The 20,972-nt window shown below is 38.8% G+C and overlaps 5 protein-coding genes and 1 long non-coding RNA gene across 7 annotated transcripts; 1 reads left to right on the top strand and 5 right to left on the bottom strand.

Moving 5' to 3' along the window:
- Nucleotides 1-67: 67 nt before the first annotated feature.
- Nucleotides 68-3,355, bottom strand: LOC139193803 (defective in cullin neddylation protein AAR3-like). 2 transcript variants are annotated; one of them, XM_070817491.1, is made up of 9 exons: nucleotides 2,962-3,355; nucleotides 2,091-2,220; nucleotides 1,877-1,928; nucleotides 1,692-1,767; nucleotides 1,499-1,581; nucleotides 1,085-1,181; nucleotides 875-920; nucleotides 681-769; nucleotides 68-569 (listed from the first exon to the last, which is right to left on the bottom strand). In XM_070817491.1, exons 1-9 carry the CDS (start codon nucleotides 3,017-3,019, stop codon nucleotides 229-231), a joined length of 972 nt encoding a protein of 323 aa, XP_070673592.1. In that variant the 5' UTR covers nucleotides 3,020-3,355; the 3' UTR covers nucleotides 68-228. The 2 variants fall into 2 exon arrangements, with proteins under 2 accessions (XP_070673592.1, XP_070673593.1); XM_070817492.1 differs by having other exon boundaries at nucleotides 2,091-2,208; nucleotides 2,962-3,295.
- A 2,654-nt stretch (nucleotides 3,356-6,009) lies between these two features.
- On the top strand, nucleotides 6,010-6,558 carry LOC103404610 (E3 ubiquitin-protein ligase MPSR1-like). Its single transcript, XM_008343535.4, has one exon. The coding sequence runs from the start codon at nucleotides 6,010-6,012 to the stop codon at nucleotides 6,556-6,558; it is 549 nt and encodes a 182-aa protein (XP_008341757.3).
- Nucleotides 6,559-8,303: 1,745 nt separating this feature from the next.
- Nucleotides 8,304-11,825, bottom strand: LOC103404612 (disease resistance protein RPV1-like). The gene is made up of 3 exons (XM_070817241.1): nucleotides 11,172-11,825; nucleotides 10,696-11,004; nucleotides 8,304-10,590 (listed from the first exon to the last, which is right to left on the bottom strand). Exons 1-3 carry the CDS (start codon nucleotides 11,679-11,681, stop codon nucleotides 8,929-8,931), a joined length of 2,481 nt encoding a protein of 826 aa, XP_070673342.1. The 5' UTR covers nucleotides 11,682-11,825; the 3' UTR covers nucleotides 8,304-8,928.
- Nucleotides 11,826-11,940: 115 nt separating this feature from the next.
- LOC139193644 (TMV resistance protein N-like) lies at nucleotides 11,941-12,888 on the bottom strand. Its single transcript, XM_070817083.1, has 2 exons — nucleotides 12,404-12,888; nucleotides 11,941-12,277 (listed from the first exon to the last, which is right to left on the bottom strand). Exons 1-2 carry the CDS (start codon nucleotides 12,886-12,888, stop codon nucleotides 11,941-11,943), a joined length of 822 nt encoding a protein of 273 aa, XP_070673184.1.
- Nucleotides 12,889-15,118: 2,230 nt separating this feature from the next.
- LOC103404448 (pentatricopeptide repeat-containing protein At5g50390, chloroplastic-like) lies at nucleotides 15,119-17,770 on the bottom strand. The gene has a single exon (XM_008343359.4). It carries the CDS (start codon nucleotides 17,471-17,473, stop codon nucleotides 15,341-15,343), a length of 2,133 nt encoding a protein of 710 aa, XP_008341581.3. The 5' UTR covers nucleotides 17,474-17,770; the 3' UTR covers nucleotides 15,119-15,340.
- A 560-nt stretch (nucleotides 17,771-18,330) lies between these two features.
- On the bottom strand, nucleotides 18,331-20,049 carry LOC139193805 (uncharacterized). The gene is made up of 3 exons (XR_011578288.1): nucleotides 19,933-20,049; nucleotides 19,502-19,686; nucleotides 18,331-18,460 (listed from the first exon to the last, which is right to left on the bottom strand). It is a non-coding gene; the product is annotated as an uncharacterized lncRNA (long non-coding RNA).
- Nucleotides 20,050-20,972: the final 923 nt, after the last annotated feature.

Consider the following 20,972-nt stretch of genomic DNA (forward strand, 5'->3'; position numbering starts at 1 on the left):
GTTACGCGTATGTTTACAGAAACGTCACCTTATGTCGCAACATCCATTAAGACTCGGACACACCAGGAATACAAACTAAATTTATTAGTTTATCAATCCGAATAGAAGACTATTATTAACACTAAGCGAACAAATTGATAAGATAGACCAACTCTAATTTGTGTTCCAAAGCATCCAAATATATCAAACCGCATCTCCTCGTAAAAGACACATTCGATGTTTGCTACTCTACGAAAATGAAACTCCCCTCTCCCGATCAAACTGCAGACAGGAACGTGTAGAAAGCAGTCCTGCAAAGCCCTTCAACAGGCAACCTTCAACTGCGCATGGAGATTTTGAAGAATTCAGTGGACTGCTATGTCTTACGGTTTCCATGGAATCATCCACAGTATTTCCTGATGTAGTATCGTCCCAGTTTGCTGGTATGCATGACATCGCACGACTTTTTTTAGTGCTTAATGCAGGATTCCAGTCTGTACAGTGTGGGAACAGGGTGGGTGAGGATACCATTTCATCGATCTGCATGTCCCCAGGTAACTTTCTCTTCAAACCGGGTACAATCTTCAATCCTGCATCACAATATTATTAGGACGAAGGCTTGGGATGTTCCACCAAATACAAGTCTGGCATTAGCTAAGGTAGTGAAAAATGGGTCTGAGCTTGGAAGTATAGTGACGTACCAGGAAGAGGGTCATCATATGTACATGACCAGGATTCTGAATCACCGCAGTTACAGTTGAAGCTAGAGTTATCGCTCGATCCCAAAACCCTGCAAGACAAAAAGTCTGTTCAAGTATACATTTACGTAGACCTATCATTATGAATATTTAGACTCACATTATGAGCTATTATTACAAGGGTACAGAGATCAAACCTGTACATATGTTCAACGAAGTCATCTATTAAAACAGGCCAAGCTCCTGCAAAAATGATTTAAAGCAATGATCATTCAGATAGGAGTCTCATATCTGATGGACTCAAAGGGCAATTTGAATTTATTTATAGTTATTCATGTAATTTGTTGACAATCTAACGTGCTTAGATAGAAGGGAGTACGCATCAGTGTAAGACTGATGATATATACCTTCAGGATCATACCCTTCCAGATTTTCGTGCACACAGCGGCTAAAAGCTAAAACTTGCCGCCAAGTATCTTCAGAGATGTTATGCCGCTGATTTTTCTAAGAGGAATACCAAAGATTAGTTGCCTTGTAATACAGAAACACTTTATGCACATGAACCCAAAAAACATTATGCTCTTATATTTCAAATAATTTTGCATTTAACATGCAGAATTCTTGGTTCTAGCCACTACACTGTTGACAATTTGGCTTTGGTCTGTATATAACTTTATATCTCAACCAACTACATGACATAGAACCATGAATTCTTGGTTCTAGAACTTCTAACCATGGTCACCATTAGCAAGACAATCATTGCTATATCTACAAAACGTAGTAGCAAGCATTGAGTTACAGAAACCTTAGAATGTTTGTACCTCAATAAAATCACACCATTGATTCAGCAACCGAAACCTCCCAGCTAGGATGAATCTCCATGCAGTCACTGCCTTATTTACAGCTGCAAATAATTCAAGAAAACAAGAAAGGCAAAGTAGGGTGTTCATATTGCAGGGAATGAACAAATACGTTTAAGAACCATCGAGGGTTGAAGAGAATAAGATAACTTACTGATATTCTTCTGACCATTTTCACGGCACATGAAGAAAACAAAGTCGTAGAAACGTGAGTATTCAGAAAAGTCTGCCTGCAGAGGGAGGTTTTTCTTTTGTCAGGAACTCATTGAGTCATGTAAACTAACCTCACACATCAATTAACAAGAATCTACTTTAAAGACTTCGATAAATAAATTTTACCATCAAATCCAGACGCAACATTAGCTTGAGAACTTCATCAAAAATTGATATCCTGTCAAAGCGAACAGTTTACTATTCAATCAACTGATAAAGAAAAGGGGAAACAAAATGCTCGAAGGCTAAAATAAAAGCATGATGCAGGATGACCTCGTCCTAAGGGCTCTCCAAATCATGTTTTGTCTCTTAACTCTAGCTTCTATATAAAGATATATACCTAGCGTGTAGTTTTGAATCCACCAGATGCAAGAGCTGAGTTAACGCCTCCCTTGAATATTTAGCCATATGTGTCTCATCATTTTCTCTGTAACCTTCCGCATGACCATATCCATTTCCTGTCCTGATATCTGCAATTTAACAGTCAGCAGTCCTACTCGAGACTCATCAATTATCTAAACTGAAATTTACATAATGACTGGTTATACTTATACACAGAACTGGAGACTAAAACTACTCAAATTGAAAACAGAAATTTCCGAAAATACCTAACGAAAAGAAAGCTATTCTTCCCGCATACAGGTAGAATTTTTTAGTAAGTATAGCCAAGTAAAAACTAAATGAAACCAGAAATGCATTTGCTTTATTTCCTTAGTTAATAATAACCGAAAACATTTTTTATAATTCACAGCCAAATGCAGTTAGCTAGCACAAAAGGGTAACCTTTCGAGCAATGAAACTGATAATCGATCAAAGACCCGAAGACAAAGGCAGCAAGAAATATACAGCCCTTGCACCATATCTATCACAAAGCTGCAGTATTTCACACAATTGAACCTCAAACAAGTAAATTCACGTGTTAAATCAGCTCAATGCATGTGTCCTCCACACTTTCTCGGCAACCAAACAGAAAATAATTAACAACCCAACTTCAGTAAGGAAAACACCGCAAAGGTAACGTATTTATTTTCAAACTTCTCGCACCAAGTTGAAAACTTTCAGAAACCCATTAGAAAGAAGTTAAAGGTTCAATAAATGAACAACCATGATGGAAAGAATTAAAGCTAAATACGAATTGGGAGAATTTAATCAGTGAAACAACAATCAAATAAATTAGGAAAAAAAAAAAAAGGGTGGAGCACAATAATTACCGCAGAATCGGCGATAAATCTCAAAGATGTCGAAACGAGTGGACCCGGACGGATCCATACAGCTCCGGGGAGTTTAGAGTTTCCACGAAGAAGGAGGTGGTTGGCCTCTGGTCTCCAACACGACGCCAATTATCAGCTACCGACGCCCTTTCTCTTTCTCTCTCTCTGGTTTTTCTCTCCTATTTGAGTTGGGTATGTTGATGTGTAAGTTTGAGCGACAGAGAGAGAGAGAATGAGAGGAGAGAGAGAGGATGTTGTGAACCGGATCTGCCAGTCTCAGCCCAGAGTGTTGGGCGGGCTTTATATTGGTGGGCATCGGAAATTCGGTTGGCTCAATCCGAAAGCTAGAAAAAAAATAAGCTAATACAAGAGTGCAGAGTCGAAAAAGGAGTGCGAAAATTCGGTTGGCGTATCCAAGTTGGTTATAACAGCGTATTTTTCTTTTTGCATTTAAGTTTAAACTCTCTTTTTCTAAAATTTAGATTTTGTATTTAAGTTTAAATTCACTTTTCTAAAATTTAGATTAAAGTAAGGGAAATTTTATTTGAACCTACGTAACTTATATCTAGACCCAGTTTACTCACTACACCCATATTATTTTTAATTAAACTATCAATATATTTTTAAACCCAAATTTATTACCTAAACTACCCTCACAAACTCAATTCAATATGTAAATTTATCTTTACACCCATGATATTAACTTACTGAATTTGGGTTCTTTCCGAGTTTTCTGATTGCGGTGACGACGAAGTCTCCCTCTCTCCTCTCACTTTCTCCTCTTCATTTAATATTGGAGCTTCGTCATCTCTTAGAATATGCTCCCCTGAGCTTACAAGAATGGAGTAAGCAAAGGAAATCTCATATGCTCCTTTCTTTTTCGTGGAGCATGATGCAGCAACAAATATTGATCATGTAACAAATAAAAGAGTAGGTTGAGATTTGCACCTGAAGAACCAAAAAATGAGTGTTTCTTTGATAGCGATGGCCTTCAATTTTCACGAAGATCAGACAAAAGATAGTCCCTACTCGTGGGATAAGAGAAAGGATTTATGCATAAGCGTCATTACCAGCTATTATCCTATGATTCTGTGCACCCAGCAAGGTAAATATTTTCTTCTGCTTTCCTTTCATTTGTTGCAATTTTCACCATGAATCTTTCTTGTTTTTTGGTTGTATCATGGTAAGAGATTGATTATTGGGTTTTGGGTTCGTTGATACAATTTTGTTTTATTGTTAAATTCATTTTGTACTTTATGGTAATAATGCAATAGGGTCAAAAAGACACTTCTCATTTAAAATTTAAGCTGGGTGTAGAAAGAGGTTGCATGGGTTCAAATAAAATTTCCCTTAAAGTAATTAGAATATGACTTGAATTAAAAGTGCTTAAAGAGTGATTTCTTCTGCACCCTAATCAGAAAACATTTTTATCTTTAATTGTAAACAATCCGACAAGTATTTTTTAAACAAAGTATTGAATAATTAAACTAACTTCATCTTATGAGAAGAGGAATTCGAATCTAGGTGTAAAGTGGACACCACAGCTGTAGAAGATTTGGTCTAACAATGCGAGTTTTAATTGCTAATAATTAGCTTATTAACGCCTTTATTTTTTAGATATTTTTAGTTATCTTGAATTTCAATTCAAGTATAATTTTTGGAATGTTAGGGTATGTCGGTAACATTTTACAAAACGATTTTTTAACTGTTTTGTAAAACGAATGACAAATAGGATTTGAGAATGCGTATGGTATTTTAGTTCGAAAATGATTTCGTAAAACAAAAACATTGAAAACGCATCTGGTATCAAATGTCAATATATATTATAAAGAAATTTATGTTTGGTAGTAATAGTTGCCCTGGTGGTAAGAATGGTGTTGTTGAGACGAGAGTGGTGTTGATACAAATGATGGTTGGAATAGGGTAGTAGTAGTGAGAATAAAGGTATTAGCAGTGGAGGAATACAAGTGGTGGCAATAGCAAGGTAGAGGGCAATGGGGAAGTGAATGATGGTGGTCATGGCAATGGTGGTGGTTGCGACGGTGGTAGAGGATGGTTGTGTGTAACAATGGTGATGAATGATGGTGTGAAATGGTGGTTGGGAGGTAGGGATGATAGCGGCGGAGATGGTGGAGGTGGTGGTGGCTATAGTGAGAGTAATGGGTTGGAGAATGTGGTGACACTATGATGATGGTGGTGGTGGTGGTAGTGATGGTGGTAATGGTGGCAGTGGTGGTGGCCACAACAATGAGATGGTGGAGGTAGTAATGACCATGGTGGTGGTGGTGTTATGGCGATGCATAACATGGTGGTGGTGATGGTGGCATGAAGGTACAAGTTTTGGTGGTCATGTTAAGATGTACAGTGGCGGTAATGTAGGTTGTGGCATCGTTGAGACAATGGAGGTGGTGGTAGCCCTGGTGGCAATGTTGATGATGGTTGAAGATATCATAGTGGCAACAATGGTGGTGGGAGGTGGTAGTATAAAAAATTATGGCCACGGTGAAGGTGATGGTGAGATGGTGGAGAATGTGGTGGTAGTGATAATAATGACCATAGTGGTTGCATATACATGATTTTATTTTATATTAACTTTGTTTTATAATATATATTTTATTTTTTATTATTTTGAAAACTGCTTTTGAAAAACAAAGGAAACAACAATTTGATGTTCTACAGAACTTAGACTAAATATTTTTTCTCTGCGTTTTTCGTTTTCTACCATATTTTCACAAAATAGTCTACCAAACGTCTTTTTTACCCGTTTTGATATCTGAAAAATGAAAAATAGTTTTGCAAAACATTAGCTAACGGACCCTTAGCTTCTTTCCTTATATATTTTGAAAAATGGATTTTGATGTTGGGAAATTGTAACCTTATAGTTAACATGACCAAACTAAACTATTTTCTCTAGGTGGGAAGCTTGCCTTATTTCTTCAAAGAATTAACTTTAATTGGTACCGCACCCTTTATATTGGCCTAAATCTAACTCCCTACTCGGTCTTTTCGCTCTCTTTAATTCTCAAAGCTTCAAAGACGACAAAAGCAATGTCTTCCCAATCGCAACCCACCGGCCCTTCCACCAACCCACCACCGAACACTGCTACTCAACCGACAGCGTCCTCCACACTACACGCACACAACGTTGACTCCGACAATACGTCCGTTGTACTAGCCCTACCAGCTACCCCAGCGATGGCAGAACAAGGAGGACCACCCCAACCCAACAGTTTCCTCCACTCTTATTTTTATCCAAATCCCCCGCCCGCCGCTGCCTTGGCGGCTGTGGCGAGCCTGTCTTTGGTGACGGCCTTGGCTGGGGCGACCCAGGCGTCGATAGAGGCCTTGCCGAAGGTCACTGTGACGGAGGAAACGTCGGCGGAGTGCTGTATCTGCCTGAAGAAGTTGGAGGTCGGGGAGGAAGCCAAGGAGATGCCATGTAACCATAGGTTTCATCCGCTTTGCATTGATAGCTGGCTCGAGAGGCGTCCTTCCTGCCCGCTTTGCCGGTTTTCGATGCCTACGAGGGCGGAGGCGGCCGCACAAGGGCGAGGACATCAGACCAACAGGTGGGATTCGATTGAAATGGTTGATTAGGGTTCAGTGAGTGCTAGAGACTCATGGAATAATAATAGTATACATATTGTCGTGTTACTTTTTTTTTTAAATGTTGTGTTACTTAATTACTTTAAATTAGGTATTAGATAATGTTTGTCTTATATATATATATATATATATGAGTAAGACTATATGACACTAGTATTTTTCTTCTTCTGGTACGAATACATATTCATAATAATTTTTTAAATGATTTGATTGTTTATATTTTCATTCATGACTATTATTCAAAATGTTAAAAAAAATCAAAACTATTAAAGACATCAGACTATAATGAAAAATAAATAAATTAATACGTTTCTTTAAAGAAATACCATTATTACTACTATTTAATCCAGTGATTAAATAATTACGAATTATTCAATGGTTGGAACATATTGAACATTATATCATTCTCATCCTTTTTTTGTGGTGGCCCGTGCCAACTAACTACGAAAACACCAGAAGCATGAATATTATCATTTTCTCATACTCTTTAATTTTTTTTTTTTCACTTTACACCTTACTTTTTAGAAGGCTGTACCTAAATGACAACATGAATGACTTTCTGTCATTATAAAGCACTGTATTACATAAATCTTTTGTGAGACGATTGGGACATTATGATACATAATCTTTCAAAGTAAAGACGTAAGTGTGGGAGGCCTCAACTTTCTCCGAAATTACATCTCCAATTCATGGTATTTTCTAAGTCACTGGCCTTTTTTTCAGCCAAAATAGTATCTCATGTTAGCATAACTCTTCATTTTAGTTTTTCGAGATTTAAAATCAATAAAAGTAGTTTTTAAGATTGTCCACTGTCAATCATTTTGATCATTATGTGGAAAGTGGAAAGTCTCTGTTAAATTGAAGAAACCACTAGTTCAAGTGGAGGATTTGATTTGACAAAAGTACCCTCAATTTTAACGGAGAGTTTTCAGGAATGATTATATAATTGGTAGTGGACAATTTCAAGAATCACTTCTATCTATCGATTTCAAATTTCATGGACCAAACTGAGGAATACCAATCTTGAAAACCATTTTAGCTAAAAAGCCGGCCAGCAAAATAAACCAAACCTTAAGTTTTAGCACAAACCAAGATGACGATTTAAATAGCAGGTTTAAGCTAATTCAGGGCGTTACTTCGGATGCCGTATTCTCTGCGGATGATAATGCAATAATCGCTTGTACCACATTGGCTTTCACTTTCGCAGTCTGGCAATCTGCGTCCAACCCTGCGCTCAGGTTTGTTCCTCGAATGCATTGGCTTGATAAGGAGGTTAGACCTTTTGCTTTTATGGGTGCCTCATATTCTAGCTGAGCTTAGAAAACTCTTAAGTTTGGGGGGACGGTGCTCAGTTTTGCGGGGTTCAATTGCTTATGTGCTAGTTTCTTAGGTTTTCGGTTTTTTGAGCTCGTGCAGAAACTATGAAGATATCGCTAAGTCATTGCTTGTTGCTAACGCCACATGTGAAAGTTTTTGCATTTCGATATGTCAGCATATTGCATTGTCGACGAACTTTGCATTCACCAGTAGCTTAGTTAGTTATTGATGGAGGCTCTTGTTGAAACTTTTGTCACCTTTTCCTTGTTTGGAAACATATTCACAAACAAAAAATTTAAGCACCTTTGCCTGTGAAGAAAATCAAAGAGAAGTTAATTAATTTTTTCTCGATTCAACAAACAGGAGCTGCTATCCACCCCACCTTAACAAATACTACCGAAAACTGACAACTCAAGCTGTTAAAATTTCCCAATCTTTGGACATGTTTTGTTGTGATTGCCGCCCTTAAAGGGTTTTCCCACTCTTCCTACACCACATACAGGCCACAGATGAAGAAAGAATGGGTGAAAAAAGGAAAAGAAAAAAAAAACTAAATAGAAGAGCCCTGAAAATATAGAGACCAGCTTGAAACTCGAAAGAATCACAAACAAAACACCATTTCCTCCCAAGTCCGCAGTCTTACTACCTTCATTCACCTCAATCTTCATGTAGTGTGGGTGCTGACGATGCGCCAAATACCTTAATCCTCATTAGCCCGCGCCCCACAGATGCAACAACCCCATATCCTCCCACCTCTCCTGGAGGCTGCCAGCGCCTTCTCCTCCTCTTCCTTATAGCTCGACTCCTCAAGATCACTCAAAGTTTCCCCAACAGCCACGGCCTCATTTTCCTCGTCCACCATAACGCTCAAAAGTACAGTGCTCTGAAATTGAACCGAATCCCCCAAAGCGCTGAGGTGGGAAGCTGTTGGCCCATGGTTGTTGTCTGGATGTATACCAGTTCCCTCTATGTCAAGGTGCTCCAAATATTGCTGCCTTCACTCTTCTTCCCCATAGCTTGACTCTGCAAGATCACTCAAATTTTCTATATCATCGCTCTAGAGGACTCCCCCATCAGCCAGCGCCTCCTTGTGCTCATACTTGAGCCTGCAATATCAATCAAAGGTGCAGCGCTTCGAAACTGAGCCAACTCCCCCAAAGTGCTGAAATATCGCTGTTTTTTACCAGTTCCCTTTACATCAAGGCGCTTCAAATACAACAAGTCCTCAGGCAACTTAGAAAGTTTTGAGCACCCACTGAGAGTGAGACATTCAAGACTTAACAAATTGCAGATACTGTCCGGAAGATAGACAAGGTTTTTGCAGTTTTTCAGATTTAACGACACAAGCCCCTGAAGCCGTTCGATTGATTGGGGAAGCTCTCTGATAGATGTTTCATCCAGATCAAGGCTGGCTAATCTTTCCATATTTTCTACAATGTCCGGAAACACCTCAAACTTTGTACAACCAGAAAGAGAAAGATAATTAAGGGACTTGAGTTGACAAATTCTGCTTGTCAGACTCTTAAAGCCTTTGCTATACCGTAGCGTCAAAGTAACAATCCCGGTAAGATTATAAATTACCGATGGCAATTCTTTGATTGCAATCCCTGAAACATGAGGAAGCTGCTGAAGATATTGGTTGGTAAAGGTTCGATGATCTTGAATATATCCTTCATGCTCTGTAAGATTATTGGATGTTGTTGAGTCTAAAGACGAATCTAGCTCTGTAGGTTTTTCAAATTTTGTTGAGTAAACAAACCAATCTAAGTGAAGCTCTGATAGGTTCTCCATAACTTCTAGAATCATAGGAAAATTCATCAGATTTGAGCAGCCAGAAAGATTTAGGGCTTGAAGAGATCTCATATGAATGCTGCTTGGAAGAACCTTAAATCTTTTACAACCCTTCATGTTCAAAGTAACGAGCCCCGTAAAATTTTTAATGGATGATGGCAGTTCTGCTATTCCAGTCCCATCTACATAAAGCTCTGATAGGTTCTCCATAACCTCAGGAATTTCTGGAAACCTCTCCAAATTTGAGCAGCCAGAAAGATTAAGGTTTCGAAGGGATCTCATATGAATGCTGCTCGGAAGACTATGAAGTTTTGTGCACTGCTCCAGACTCAAACGCTCAAGGTTTTGAAGAAAGAAAATTGATGGGCAAAGCTCTCTAACGGATGTTTCATCCAGGCAAAGCCCTTTTAAACCTTCCATATTTTCCACATTTTTCGGAAAGGCCTCAAGCTTTGAACAACCAGAAAGATAAAGAAATTTAAGCGACTTGAGTTGAACAATGCTGCTTGGAAGCATCTCAAGCTCTCTGCAACATTCAAGGTTTAAAGTAACAAGCCCCGTAAGATTGTTAATTGATCGAGGCAGTTCTTTCATCGATGTCCCTCGCAAACACAGCTTTGAAAGCTTCTCCATAACTTCTAAAATCTCTGGGAACTTCTCAATGTTTGAGCAAAAAGAAAGATTAAGGGTTTCAAGAGATTTCATACAACTGATGCTTGAAATAGTCTGGAGTCTGTAGCACCAACTTAGATCCAAGAGGACAAGTTTTTCGAGAGCCCAAATGGATGGGTGAACCTCAGATAAACTTGTACAACCATCAAGAATTAGTTTCTCAAGATTTCTTGCCTTGGTGAAGTCGGGAGTTTCTTCCAGTTGAGAGCCTTTTAGATTGATAACTTTCAACTTTTCGAGAGGCTGTCGAAAAACATTCGCAAAAACATATGTTACATAACAAGGCATAACGAACTAAACACAGTTAAAGGAAACATATATATGTAAATGATGAATTAATGTACGTACCTTAGTTCCTTTCCAAAGGTGTTCAATGCGACTATATTGCATGTCAAGGTCAACAAGATTCTCCGGGTTAAATTTGGATGACAAAAACTTTAGAGGGCAATTGGGCCAGAAAAGACAACTTAACTTTCTAGAAAGAAACTTTAAATCCTCATATAGGTTTTCATCAACCATTGGGTGTTTTGCTGGTAAATAGTACGAGTGGACTCTGAGTAGTCTTAGTTTTGTCATTTTAACAAAAGCCATATTTAATTCTACTACATTGTTTGAATGCAGCCAACGCACAATTATACTTTCAACTGCTTCAGTTGCCTGGATAACCAAAAATTACAAATTGAGTGAGTACAAACCTAATTAAGAATGTAAAGCTAGTGCATGTTTCTCATGGATTTGTTCTTGGTCAAAGTTGAAGCTTTATTTATACTAATGACTTCTACTTAAGAAAAAAAAGGAGGTCATGAATATAATGTGTATCTTACCGTATTGTGATTTAACACATGACAGACATCTTCATATCTCCACAACCTACTGCGCTTCCCAGGCTCTTTCATACATTCTTGGCGGACAATTTCGCAACCCATTTCCTCTAGTAAATCATGCATCTCGAGTGTACCGTCAGATGAGATAACTACAAGAGCTCTACCAACTAGAACTTCTAATCCAGTATGGGGATGGAAGCCACAACCCTCCATAATGCTTGTTGCATAATCTTTTTTCATTTGTTTAAAGAAACATGCAATATCAAGAAATATTTCCTTCTGTAAATCGTCAAGTCCATCGAAGCTCGTTCTGAGGACTTTCTGAATTCCCAAGTGCGGGGTTCTCTCGATTTTCTTTAACTCGTCTTTCCACACAAGTACACTTTTGTTTTCGAGAAAAGCTCCCAAGATTTTAAGTGCTAAAGGCAGACCTTGAGCATATTTTATCAAATGGCTTGACAAATGATTGTATTCTCCTGTGGGTTGCTTTGTACTGAAAGCATACTGCATAAAAAGTTCAAGAGCGTCGTCGTCATTTCACAATTCGGGCTTATATCTGATCACCAACTCTACTTAGCGATTGCCTATCTCGAGTTGTTATAATGATTCGACTTCCGCCACCAAATGAAGGTTGTTTTCCGATTAAGGCTTCAATTTGGGTTGAATTCTCTACATTATCAAGAACAAGTAGAACTTTTTTCTTACCTACTCTTGCCATCATCTTCTGAAAACCATATCTCAAAACCATATCTCAAGTTCTTGCCATCATCTACTTGATACTAGATAGAAGTTCTGCCTGCACATCGAGTGGTGCTTCACCTGCATCAAATGTCGGGAAACGTTCCTTGACATTTTCGAGAAAGCAGCAACCTTCAAAGTGATGATTGCTTCTGTCATACATAGCTCTGGCGATGGTGGTTTTGCCTATACCGCCCATACCCCATATTCCAACAAAGCGAACATCATTCACCTCGGGACATAATAGTGAATCCATTTTCTGTAAGCGGGAATCCATTCCAACCAAGCCATTCTTTTCACTTGTTGAGATGTTGATCAGTTTCTTGAATATATCTTCTACGATCAACTCAATAAGCTTGGCATCATCCCTGCAGAATTCGAAAAACAGTATTATTATAAAGTATCTGAGCAACAAGCAGTAATGTCGAAAACAGGAAACTAGCTAGAATTCCAAACCCTGACAATTAATAAGATCATGAAGGAGTGAGAGTTACTCGTAATTTCGTGAATCCCAGCCAGATAAATTGGGGACTCTTCTCAGGGCGGAGCTCCAGCCCTGCACCTCTTCCATGCCGGCGTTAGAATCGTGTTCATGTTTAGAAAAAGCTTCTGCAAAACTTCCCTCGAGTTTACGAACATGAGATGGATCTACTCCGTAGAAAATAGGGACCACTATGTGCTCATGCGTATCCATGCAGTGCAGGATGTGGACGAGTTCTTTTAAGCACCATCTGGAAGAAGCATAGTTTTGAGAAAAAACTACAATCGAAAGCCTCGAGCCGCTAATAGCTTTTAGTAGCTGCGAAAGGTCGTTGCCTTTTCTGAGCTCTTGGGCATCAATGAAGGTGTTGATTGAGTTGTGAACTAGAGCTTTGTACAGATGGCCGATGAAGGTCTTTCGAGTGTCTTCCCCTCTAAAATTCAGGAACACATCATATTTCCAATCAATAGCAGATGAAGACGACGATGAAGAAGCCATTGACAAGCACAGGATCGACAGCCTCTAAAGAAACTCAAGATTGCAGGTCAACGAACCCATTCATTGTTCTCACTGGAAAATAAGATCTTCAAGGGGGAGCTTGGAATTGACAAAAAGAGAAACGGCCGGCTTAGGCTAAAGTCCAATTTCCATTTTTTAATTGCATCGGAATGGACTTGGATTGTCTGCCCTCCAATTTCTGTGCCCTCCCGTGCCCTCCTGTTTTTGTGGTCACGGTTAAGCCACGTCAACATTTTATATTACTATTTCTTTTTGTTTTATTATTTTTATAAAAAAATAATATAAAATATTAACGTGACTTAACCGTGACCACACAAAACAGGAGGGCACGGAGAGGGCACTTAAATGGGAGGGCAGACAATCCAAGTCCCATCGGAATTTCCAATCAAAACTTTTGGAAAAGTTTAATCAATATCTCAAATTTTTGGAACATTTGTGCAATTTATTTTTCTTTTTTAATATTTAGTATGTTTAAACATGTATACATTCAATTAATTCGTAGTATACTATGTTCATCATTTCAATATATAAATGTACGTTAAATGTAAAAGCTAATGAATAAATTGTATAAAAAAAATAATCAAAATACAGAATTAAATAATAAAGAAACAGAATTAATAAATAACCATAAAATATTTGAATATTTAGAAAAAATATTTGTCACCATAAGTTGGAAACATAAATTTGAAACAATTCAGGTCGAAAGTTCAGAATTCCTATATGCATTCCAATTTCCATATGGATTCAGAAATGTTTTTATTCCAATTTCCAATTTCTATATGCATTCAAATTTCCATATGGATGCATCCAAGTTTCAAAAGTAATTGGATTCAAAACGGAAATCCAATGGCGGAATCATAAATTTCAATCAAACTTTGCACCCCTAATTAGTCATGAGTTAGGACAGTTAATCACATTTGAGTTAGGACAGTTGTATGAATGTGCTTGTTTTTAAGGTAATTAACGTGCTTGTTTATTTACATTTAAGTTTAAATTTTTCTCCCCGTAGTTTATAATTTACAATATACGTTATCAAGTAAAAGAAAAGTTACTCTTTTCAATAATTTTTTATCCTTGGTAGGATTGCATCTTCTGCTCTCCTCCAAAAACAAACCAAAGAAAGGTTTCCTACAGAGTTTGGGAGATGGACTCGTCCTTCACGATGCAGGAAATAGCATGCCTTTTATATACAGAGGCCAAGTACTCCTCAATAAGCAAGCAAATAATCAAGGTGTTTAGTAATTCGGAGGAATTTTGCTCGAAGACAACAACGATGTCCCAAGAATCCAGCAACGCGTCTGTATTTGCGGCGGCATCCATAGGATCACTCATGGAGGAAGCATGGACGACGAAGTCTTTGCTGTCGGATAATTACAGTATTTTCTCAGAAGGGTTGAATGGTGAAGAAGCCAATAAGGAGATAACAATGGCTTGTATTCGAAAATCAATAAGTAAGCATATTAATCAAACCGTGTCTGATAATTCGGAAGACGTAAAGATAAAGACCAGGATGATGTCCCAAGAATCCAACAATGCTTCTGTAGCGACGGTGGCATCCATAGGATCACTTATGGAGGAAGCGTGGATGATGAAGCCATTGTTGTTGGATGAGTGGCAGTGCTGCAGTATTTGCACGGAAGGCTTGAATTGTGAAGAAGTCGATAAGGAGATAACATTGCCTTGTAAGCATAAGTTTCACTCAGCTTGTGTTCGAACCTGGATCGCCAAGCGCTCTTCCTGCTCGCTCTGCCGGATCAATGTTAAACCTGCCATTCCACTCTGCAGTATCAATGTTGAGCCTGACGTGCCGGCAATGATGGAAGAAGACGATGAGATCAACATGCGGGTGAATATCATCACCAATATGGCTCAAATATGGCACTTTCCTAGTCTTTGAAGATGTTCTTGTTTTATGTCAACCTTTTCTTATTCATCATATGCCGTTTCCTATTGATATGCAGTTTCCTATTGATATTTTACTTTAATTAGTTTGTCTTTTATATTTTGTTAATACGTTGATTTATATCATAACATACTTTTTTTTTTAATTTTGAAGAAAAAATAATTGGCTCAATAGACTAATAAGGATTCAACGTGAAAAAGGAGTGTCAGTTGTCGACTACCTGACACCCTCCACTCTTCTTTATCCGAGCTTGGTACCGGCTGTGTAAGATAAACTTACATAGGACAACAATTTTTGCAAGCAATATGAAGAAGAAGAATAAAAAGATCTTGATTCTATTCATTGGTCTTTATTCTTTGTTTACAACATATAGTATTTAACCCTAAGGCTGAGAGAACTCGTACAACAGTTTGCGGAAGTGATTTTCACATTCTCTTTTTTTCGTTACACTCCACTCTCTATTTTGTAAATGTACGATTAAATAAATCAAAGAGGAATCAAAACACGAGTACATAAATAACTCTGCCATCACCAGTAATTTCCACAAGAGCAACTCCCATCCTTGAAATGGTGGAATCTGCTGGCGTCCCTCACTACGATTTCCCTTCCCGTAACCCTAGCAATTAACATAACCGCAGAATGGCAGTCTCCGCAAATACGGTGACTCTGCACAATTTGCACTGGCGTCCCATCCGAAGTACTGATCAGACCATAAGCTATGGCTAGTTTCTCGCTGTGGTAAAACGACGTCTGCTCATGTTCATCGACATCAGGAAGTGGACACTTCTCCTCAGGGATGTAACCGTGTTTTGAAATCTTGATCATCAAGTCATCCACTTTCTGGTAAATCTCTCTTGTTTCAGCGTGGCTTTTGTCTCCAGAACGAAAAATATTTACCTGTTTTTTAATTTCAATCCAAGTGCATGCCGGAAGCATTCTCAAACCCTTTCTTCTTAAAGTCTGAACAACACCGGCAGCCTCCTTCAACTTCCCAGAACTGTTGTATATATTTAAGAGCACAATATAATTACTTAGCTTATCAGGTTCCATCCCATAAAGTTTCTCTGCAGCGAATTTTCCGAGCTCTAAATTCTCATGGACTCGACAAGCTGTTAGCAGGGCAGCCCACATATTTGCTGTGGGATCAAAGGGAGCGTCTCTTAATAGTTCATAAGCTTCATCTAAAAGCCCTTCTCGACCTAGCAATTCAATCATACAAGCATAATGCATTGCCCGGGGCTTGATCTTGTGATCCCTGCTCATTGCGTCAAAAATCTCCCATCCGCATTCTGATAAACCAGAATGACTGCAAGCAGACAATACAGCAAGAAATGTAACATGGTTAGGTACCATTCCTTCCTGAAGCATCTTCTCAAACATCTCAACAGCCTCGTCACCCCGACCATGATTACCATATCCAGCTATCAAGGCATTCCAAGATATAACATTCTTGAGAGGCATCTGGTCAAAAACATGACGGGCGTCTTCTATTCTTCCCCATTTGCAATAGAAGTCTACAAGTGATGTGTTCGCCACTATATCTAACCCAAAACCGTGACGAACTAGACCTGCATGAGCTTGCTTAGCATGTTCCGGTGAAGCCAACCTTGCACAGATTCTTATGATCATAGAAAATGTGAAATGGTCCATCTTAACACCAGAATCACGCATGTCATAGTACATACTCAGAGCTTCCTCGCTGTAACCATGAAGTGCATAACCTGCAATGATAGTATTCCATCCTACTGTTGTCTTCCGCGGCATCTCATCGAAAACACATTGAGCATCTTCGATACTCCCACACTTGCTGTACATATCGATCAACGCACAAGGCACAAAAATATCAGAACCCAGCCCCATCTTCAAACAACAGGAATGAAACTGTTTTCCAGCAAAAATGAGTGCCAAACCAGCTGATGCCCGAATCATGGCGGCAAAAGTCCGCGATCCAGCGTCAGAAAATTCGTGCCACATAATTTGAAACAAATGGAAGGCCTCCATGAAATTCCCCGAATCCACAAGGCCCCCGATTATCGTGTTCCAAGAAACCTGGTTTCTCTCAGGCATTTCCTCGAACAATCTACGTGCATCAATCATCATCCCGCATTTCACATGCATAAGAAGCACCCTGTTCCTCATATACTGATCCAATTCAAACCCATTACTAATCATGTAACTAGAAACCCTCTTAACCCCCCTAATCGATTTCAAACTAATGCAAGCACTCACCAAAGCGTCGTACGTATGACCCGCCAATTCATACCCACCTTCAAACTCCAAAATCTCGAACAATTCAAGCGCTTCCCGGTACCGACTACACAAAACCAGCTTCTCAATCTGACTACAAAGCCCAGAATTGCGTTTCACGATCTGGGTATCTTCCAAAGGCGCCGCCTTCGGCTCATCGACCTCGATTTTCGACGGCACGGGCTTCGGACGCGGCTTCAGCTCCTGCTCCACGGAAGAACACTTGATATGCAGCAATGGGTTCCTCCATTTTCGTCGACTGAATTGGAAACAGTACCCAGAAAACAGAGATAACGATCTCCGCCTGAAGAACTTAGGATCCGAGAACGAAAAATGTAAGCTGGATCCGCTCTGGAACTGATCCAACGCTATATTTTCGTAGCGCAAGAGTGGGATCTCCATGATTTGAAACATGGAACTAGATCAGCGAATCAGAAATGGAGCTGGTGAGGAAAGTTGGTACCCTTGAAACGGAACACCGGAGTCTCTCCGTTCAGTGAAACGACGAGGTTGCGGTTGGGAGGAGAGGAGAGGAACGGTGCGGTTTCAGGGTGGAAAGGAGGAGAGTGAGGGGGACGAAGGGGTCGGCGGTGTAGGAGAGAGGATCAGCATTGGGAATTCCGCCTGGAAAATTCGGATGCGCCTAGTTCGAAGTTGCTGACCTTCCAACTGAAAAGCTTCTATATTTCTGTGCAGGCGCTGGAGTAGACCGGTAAACGGTCGGATTTATTGGGTTTGGGTCGGGTTAAACTCAACCTATTAATTTAACGGGTCACTCGAATCTAACCTGTTAAGCTAACGGGTCATCCGAACCTAACTCGTTAAGCCTAATAAGTCACCCGTTTCACCCGTTAACACCCGTTAACAATTTTTTTTGTTTTTTGTTTTTTTTTAACATTTTGCATTCCAATACAAATTACACATCTTTTACCCAATATTACAAATATTATATATATATATATATATATATATATATATATATATATATATCTCTCTGTGGGGATTGAAGTACATACACTCTGTAAATGTTTTACATCGTGACCTGAAACCGAGTAACCTACTTCTCAATGCAAATTGTGACCTTAAGATTTGTGGCTTTGGGAATGTTTTGCACCGTCACCTGAAACCGAGTAACCTACTTCTCAATGCAAATTGTGACCTTAAGATTTGTGACTTTGAGTCTCATAACTGAGGTATATACATCACCAAGATGTATTTTATATATATATATCATACTACAATGTTCCAAATCAACTAATTAATAGAACTCCATAAGGGTTTTACAAAATGTGAAGCATAGCTATACGTCATGGGGCAATGCCGTATTCAACATCACCAAGATGTACCACCCAATTACATCGCTACTTCAAGGAAAAATTTGCATATCGAACACCCAAAAATCTGCAACACACCCACAAAATCAAGAGCAATGAGCAAGTATACAAAATTGGACATTAGTCTTGCATAATCCATCCTAATTATTAAACATCATAGAAAATATCTTTAAAAGAACTCACACCTGATATGTACCCTATTGAAACTAACAACCCTACCTATTCTTGAGCTGTAAGATAACTCCAAGTAACACTCATTACAAACCATGCAGCAAGCCAAGGAAATAAGCACTTTTTTGGTAGGCTTGACTTCTCATCCCAAAAGTAATTCCAAAAATCAAACCGATAATATAGATTGCAAGTTTTGTCTTGAAGCTAAAATTTCCAAATTGATGGTTCCAAAGTGTTGACAAAAGCACTGGTGCTAGTGTCACTGAAGCAACTACATATGGCTTATACCATCTTGCTTCACAAACAATAGGAATAGTCAATCTCCTAGGCAGATAAAACGGCAGCTCAAGTATGAAAATCAGTCGGCGTAAAAAAACCGATAATCTAAGATTAGAGCAGCATTTCTTGACTTCTACTACTTCAGAACTGCCTTGTGCAGCTCCTTCCTCTACTAAGAATTGGCACAGTCAAGTCACTTTCATTGCTCGAATTACAGCTCAATTCTACACTTTTCTTCCGATGCTTGTGTGAGATGTAAACCACAATCGCATAAGCAATATAGAGCGAAGAGAAAGCCATTGCAGCCCACACATCTATTTCCTTGTGAATCAAGATAACACCCAAACATACAATGACCAAAAGGTAGAAGCAAATATCTCTCACAAAGTCCACTTTGTGAACTCGAATGCGCCTTTTGCTTGTAGGTCTAAATCAATCATTCACTTTCTAATTTATAAGTAACAAGAAGAGCATCTCTCTCTTAAATTCCCTCTCTATCTCCACCACCAGTTCTTGATTTTGTGAACAACAAAGGACCCATAAAAGGCAAAAGGCAAAAGAAATCGTAGGCTGCAAAATGAGGTTTCCTTACTTTTTCTAAACAATAAGCAATAAACAAAGGAACTAAAAAGGGAAAGCAAAGGAGAAAAGCAATGACCTTTTTTCCAATGCGAAAACAGAACACGTATTTTAATCAAAACCCAATTCGTCGAAGGGCTTGGCCGCCGCTTGCTTCTCCTCCTCAATCACCATCAAACCCATGATAGAAGAATAACGTATGTATGAGTGTGTGTATGAATCGAGTGTGTGATGGGATGGAGAAGTGGGAAGATCTCTCTCTATCTAACTTGCGAAGGAAGAGAACAAAAGCACAATCACACACAGAAAGCACCATTTGCACAACAAAAGCACAATCGCAATCGAAATCATTAAACACAAATCAACTAATTCCAAATTAATTCGAAGCTCATATGAAGAGTACCACCTCAAACCAAGCTCAAGCAAAAACTGAGAAAGACGAAAAATATAATATGCAAAAACGAAAATTAATTGCCATGGAAGAAGAGTTGAAAGGGAATCGGAACTTACCGGAGAGAGGGTGGCAGAACTTAGTGAACGGCAGCCAACTTTAAGGAAGAAGATGAGGGAGAGAACGGCGCCACTCAGTCGGGTTCGAACATGAGATAACAGAGAGAGCTAGGTTTTCTATTCCAACTATAAAATTACACAAAAGTCCTTCTTAACGGGTGTTAACGGGTGCTAACAGGTTTCGCGGGTTGACCCAAAATGACCCGTTACTTAATGGGTGACTAACGAGTTGACCCGTTAACAACCCAACTGGTTAAGCACTCACCCAAATACTAGTTTTAACGGGTCGGGTCGGGTCAGGTCAGGTTCAAAATGTCAGCCATACTCTGGAGGTAGAAACTAGAGAGTAAACCAAAACGATGCGCTTTTTGTATTTTATTTTTAATTTAATTTTTTATTTTTCTTTAATTTATTTAATTGATGATTTTGTAAAAGAAGGGTGCGGGTTTGGTTTCTCAATTAATGAATATGGTTTTGTATCTCACATGGAGTAACGATTTTTTTAAGTGCCAACCGTCCTTGATCACTTAATTTAAATCGTTAGATCAAATACAACGGTTAAATATATGTCAAGATTTACTACAAGTAAGTCCTAAAAAACATGATGAAAAATTAAGCACTTGAGATCTTGTGTTCAAAGTTTATCTCCTTTAGTATTGCTCTTATAGAAAAAATGACATATATGGAAAATAAAAACAATTTCAATTAGAGACATACGTAGACGTATCGACCATATAAATATTTATTATATTTGTGATTAGAATGGGAAACGTGTTTTATACTTTCCAAGTCGACCATACAATGTTACGAGTCTAAACTTTTCCGCTCGATTGTAATCAATTTGAAATACCGTTACCGTGAACAGTAATTTGAAATACCGTTAAAATGGACTGTGATTTAAAATACTACTATCATGGGCTTAATGATTAATTTAAAATAGTGTTACTATGTCACCTCAAATGCAGAAGTGTTCATTGCTGTGCCACTTTTAGCCACCATACATTGAAACCAAAAAGAGTGATAGGAAGCTTTTTCCTCAC

Source organism: Malus domestica, chromosome 17 (assembly GCF_042453785.1).
Source record: "Malus domestica chromosome 17, GDT2T_hap1".
Classification (NCBI taxonomy): domain Eukaryota; kingdom Viridiplantae; phylum Streptophyta; class Magnoliopsida; order Rosales; family Rosaceae; genus Malus; species Malus domestica.